Below are 5,332 nucleotides of genomic sequence, written 5' to 3'. Positions count from 1 at the left end.
TGTCTGAAGGCAACCCCTGTGAGTTGCAAAGGAGTCAGCTTCCCCGGGAGCAAGCCGGCAGGAACCGGGAAGGGGGTGCCACGAGGACATCTCCCAGAAACACCAAGAAGAGGGCTGGAGTCTGAGACAGATTGGCACAGTGACAAGTGATAGGCAGAGCCTTCCCCGGCAGCCGGCATCTCAACTCACACTTCTGGACTCCTCCACAGGGAGAAGATGGAGTCGCCTTTGCTGGCGTCTTGGAAGTCTACTGTGGGGAGAAGGTGGTCTCTCCCTGAGGCAAAGATATGGCCCATCTGCTCCGGAATGGCCATGACTTTGGGAACACCCCCACCCCCAGGCAGTTCTTCTCACTCCTACAGGGTTGCTATCACTTGGAATCGGCTCAGGGGCAGTGGGTTTTGTGTTCGGTTCAGAACAGCAAGTGCAGCCAGCCTTCCCAGCAGGAACCACATCCAACCCTCCACAGGCAGGGCTAGTTAGAGTAAGCTGGCCCTGCCGGCACAAGCCTGTCCAGAGCGCATGAGCAGACGGCGAGGGCCGTCTCCCCAAGAGTGTCCAGGGAGCCCAGGCCCAGGGCTCCTGGCGTGACTGAAGCAGCTGCACCAGACCCAAGTCAACCTCCACTTCGGATCAGGGGACACGAGAGATGCAGTGGCTGCAGCTGTGGGCTCCAACGTGGCAGCTGGGAGGGTGGCGCAGGACCGGGTGATGTTTTGCCCACTCTTCCATGCACGGGGCCACTGTGAGCCGACGGCCCTAACAATGGCAGGTATTTGAGCACCAAGTCTCTGCTCCGGTAAGCCACCTGGAGCCAGCAGCACAGTGTGAGCTTGTGCGAGGAACGGACTGTCCTTCAGAGATGTCGGTCGGGAGTATTTTCGCCACCGGATGCATGCACGAAGAGTGCTGGGTCCAGCACACCCCGGGAGGTTAGGCAGTGGGTGTGCTAAGGTTCTTTGCGGGGTTACAGTGTATGTTTACCCCAAAACAGAAGGCACTGCCCCAGAGTCCACTCTGACTCTGAGTGACCCCACAGGGCCAAGGAGAAGGGGCCCTGTGCGTGTCGAGATAGAAGCTGTACCAGGGCAGACAGTCTCATCTTCCTCCTGTGCAGTGTCTGGTGGGTTCAAACCACTGGCCTTGTTGTTAGCAGCTTGCTGCGTGGCCCCCCATGCCGCCCTCCGAGCGCCTTAGTGGGTGGGATGAGACGTACACTTGTCTGGTACTGTTTGTCCATGCTGACCGGTGGCAGAGTGGAACTGCTCTGTCGGGCCTTTAAGGTGGGGACCCTGGAGGAGAAGGTCACCAAGCCTTTCGTGTGGGGGCCTCTGGCAGCAGCTGGACCCTGAGCTGTTTGTGTGACCCTGAGACTCCCGACAAGGAGAGAAGCAGTTGGAAGGGGGGTGGGGAGGGGGCAGGGTAGAGCCCTGTGCACCCGCATACCACAGAGAAGATGGTCCCGCTGGTCTTCAGATTAAAATGGGTCCCGGCGACAGCCAGCACCACGCTCTGGGGGGCCGAGCTTCCTGCCTCCTGGTCCTCATCCAAGCCATTGGCTCGGCCTTTCCCACCACGGGTGTCTGCAGTGGCAAGGCAAACATCAGGGGCACTGCCCTGCCAGAGGCTGTGTTCCCTGCGGGTCCCCTCCCCACTTCCTGGCTGATGGATGTGGCCAGCTCTCGTCGAGACAGAGAGGGCCCCAAGAATGCAGGACAGAACGCACCCATGGCTTTCAGGGCTCTGACCTGGTAGGCCAAGGTTCACCTGGCCCCTCTTCTGAGGCACCTCTGGGAGGGTTTGAAACCGCCAGCCTTAACTGTCGGTGCCACCCAGGCAAGCACGCGGCTCCTGAAACTGAGGCTTGTTGGTCAAGGCAGTCGGGCAGTGGAACGATTCTAAACCCGAGGCTGAGCGCCGTGGCATCGGCCACAAAAACAGGAAGACTGACAAAAGAGACAGACAGCAGGTCCAGGATCTAATTTCTCAAAATGTGAAGACGAAGCTTCCTTAAATGCTCCTACAGTCTTTTTGGGTCCCCATACCGTATGTTTTACATAATGACCACGGAGAACCAGAAACCAGAAACAAACCCACACTCAAGGCCAGGCAATTGATGCCAACCCTTAGGGACCCTGTAGGACCGGGTGGCACTGCCGGGGGGCGTTTCTGAGACTGCAGATCTTTATGGGAGTAGAAAGGCCCATCTTTCTCCTGGGGAGTGGCTGGTGGTTTCAAACTGCTGACCTTGCAGTTAGCAGCCCAGCGTGGGGCCACACCACCACCAGGGCTCCTTGACCAGATAGAAAGGCCCCTAAAATTACACGATTAAACAGCTGCCTCTTAAGTAACTGCCCAAGTGACCTGGCGGCTGATTCAATAATCACTTATTCAATTGTAAAACACTGGAGGAGATGAAAATGTAAAATTATTATATAGATACAATATAGATAGATGTGTAAGCAACAGGCATATATACTGAAATACATTTTTTAAATGTGGTTTTCTGTTTTCGGGGGTGGGGAGGGGGTGTGATGGTTAGTGCTATGTGTCAGCTTGCTAAACCGTGGTCCCCAGTGCTTTGGCAAGCATCACAGAACCACGTTACGCTGTGTGCTCTGCTGTGCACAGCCTGTCAGTTGAAAGGGGTGTTTTTTTTTTGGGGGGGGGGCTCTGTCTTTGTCTTTTTTTCACTTGACCTCTGGCTCTTGGGCTTGAGCCAGCAGCCTGTTGCTCCAACTAGAGATTTGGGGGATTCGCCAGCCCCTGCAGCCCCGTGAGCCAGCAGCCTGCCACCTGACTGGCAGTTGGGGTTCATCAGCCCTGTGAGTCAGGACAGACGTCCAGCCTGAAGCCTGATCCCAGGATTTGGGACTTTCCCATGTCCACAATTGTGCGAGCCACTTCCTCAAAATGGTACCAAGCAGTGCTACAAAATGACAGACACCTTTCATAGACAGAGCTACCCCAAACGCATAGCTCCTGTCTCTTGATGACACTCCCCTTAGGTCGGCATTCTCCTGAGACCCTTCCCTGGGAGAGTCTACTCTCTCCCACTTCCTCCACCTCTGGGCATCTCGGAGGGCCTCGGATGGCGTTTCTGAGATATCCCTGGAATTTCTCAAATGGAGAGAAGTCTGAGGGTGCAAGAAGGAGGCTGTGGGACGGCTTCCAAAGGAAGTCCCATAGCGGAGTGAGCATGCTCATCCTCCCGAGGGGAAACACCTGGGTGCAGCTCCCCTGGCCCTCCCCAGCAGCTGCTTCCCATCCCCGGAAAACTTCTGAACAAGCCCCCTGGTTTTCCTGAGCCTCTGGAGTTTAAAAGCCTGTGTCAATGACTCCTTTGTAACCCCCCAAGGCAGTCACACCGTCTGAACGGGCCTCTGTGCCTCCACTCTCACTGGCTCAGCAGATGCCCTGGGAAGAAGCCACTGTTTTGATGCGACCTTTTTTGAAGGCCCCCTCAGGAGACAAGACAAGTGCGTTGCCCAGAGAACTGGTCGGCCGCCCGCTGTGGATGGCAGAGACACATTGGGAGATGCTTTGTTTAGAGTAACCCCGTGGGCATAGGAACTGGAACCCTAGCAGCAAAACTCCTGAGGGGCCCCGGTGGACTTCTCAGCATCCACCTGCCTCTCTGGGTGAGCTGCTCTGGAGAGCCCAGCTCCAGACGGACCACCGTGCGCAGAATCGTGCGCATGGAGGTGGCCTGGTTCTGCTGAGCTAGGTAGCAGAGGCTCCTGCCCACTTGAATGCCCACTGAATGACTGACCTTTAAAACTCATCCATAGGAGACTCTGACGAAAGGCCCGGCCACTGACCACCCTGAGGAGGGCCGCCCTGGAATGCCCAGGGTCCACGCCATGATGACGGTGTTGGTTTGAAGGAAGCAGATGCCGTCTTACCTGTGAAGTCATAGAACTGCGGCAAAGCATCCAGGATGATGCCCACCAGCGGCAGGTAGAGGGCGGCAACCTTGACCTTGACCTCCGGCCTAGCACACCTGGGGTCCAGGTCGTGACTGCTCAGTAGGCTGTAGATGGCATTGACGGCCTTTCTTTGCACTTTGCTGACCCTGGGGGCACAACAGAGAGCAGGAGTCAGGGTGTAGGGACGTGGCCTGAGAGGACAACCCGCAGGGACACCAGCGTGGCCCAAGCCACGAGGAGCAGCAGGAGAAACCAGGTGGAAGGGGTGGGCTCTGAGGTGGCCGCGTGTCCCCCGCCCCTGTTTGGGCTTGCTCTCCAGAGTCATCAGGCTGCAGCAGGAATCGCCAAGCACCCCAGTGCTGCAGGGGTGGGCCGCACCCCCTCCCCCTGCCTCAGCCCAGGGGCCCGGCCTGTTCCCCCTGCCAGGCTATTACGAGTCACAGTTGCTGCCCGGAAGGAAACAAACTCCTGCCACCGAGCTGATCCGACCCACAGTGACGACAGAGGACAGAACACGGCTGCCCCATGGGTTTTATGTGACTGACAGTTGTTAGGCGAGTAGAAAGCCTCCTCTTTCTCTCTTGGATCCACTAGTGGTTTTGAACTGCGGACCTGCTGTTAGCAGCCCAAAGCTTAACCCACTATGTACACCAGGGTTTCTGGTGAAGTGTTCAAACCGGGCACCATCAAGTTGGTTCTGACTCCTAGTGACCCTTTAGGGCAGAGCCGAACTGGCCCATGGGCTTCCCACACTGTAAATCTTTATGGGAGTACAAAGCCTCATCTTTCTCCCTTGGAGAGGCTGGTGATTTCGAACTGCCGACCTCATGGTGAGCAGCTCAGCATGTGGCCCACTGCACCGCCAGGGCTTCTGTGGGCTGTTGACCTCAGAGTGCAATGGGAACTCCACGTTTCCCTTTCTGAGGGCAGCCGCCTGTTTCCCAAAGCGGCGGCACAAATCGCCACCAGCAGTGAGAGTTGGCACTGCTGCCTGAGTGCCTGAGGGTCATCTGGTCATCCAAGCTGTCCATTTGCAGTTGTTCGTGACATTCACAGAGAGCCCCACGCCCAGCCCATGCCCACTGAGTCCACTCCGACTCGTGTCCGGTCTGTCAGGGCTGTTGATCCTTCTGGGAGCAGACAGCCTCGTCTTTCTCCCACGGAGCTGCTGGTGGGTTTGAACTGCAGCCAGGCAGTTAGAAGCCCACGTGTTGACCTATAGCACAACCAGGGTCTTCCTGTGGAGTCCCTTTGCTTCTGTAAGGTGGGTCTCGATGGCCCCAGACCCCTCGCTTCTTACTGGAGGCTGGTGGGTTCCTGCATTCTCTCGAGGGGAGCTCAGGGAAGGCTGGTTCCCGCTGGTTCTGTCTGGGTGCCAGCTCGAGGGGTGCCGATTTCCCTCT

At 57.3% G+C, this 5,332-nt stretch overlaps 1 protein-coding gene across 1 annotated transcript in view; it reads right to left on the bottom strand.

Annotated features, from left to right (window-relative positions):
- The window catches only part of DOCK8 (dedicator of cytokinesis 8), a 115,069-nt gene that overhangs the window by 32,616 nt on the left and 77,121 nt on the right, over positions 1-5,332 (bottom strand). The window contains exons 27-28 of the mRNA XM_045289365.1: positions 3,906-4,075; positions 1,447-1,583 (exon numbers count right to left, since the gene is read on the bottom strand). Of these exons, the coding sequence (XP_045145300.1) occupies positions 1,447-1,583; positions 3,906-4,075 (307 nt within the window). The remainder of the gene's footprint in view (positions 1-1,446; positions 1,584-3,905; positions 4,076-5,332) is intronic.

Source organism: Echinops telfairi, unplaced genomic scaffold (assembly GCF_000313985.2).
Source record: "Echinops telfairi isolate 266 unplaced genomic scaffold, ASM31398v2 ScPeMD7_25;HRSCAF=90, whole genome shotgun sequence".
NCBI lineage: Eukaryota > Metazoa > Chordata > Mammalia > Afrosoricida > Tenrecidae > Echinops > Echinops telfairi.
Note: the sequence above shows the minus strand (reverse complement) of the source record. Positions and strands in the feature narration are given on the sequence as shown.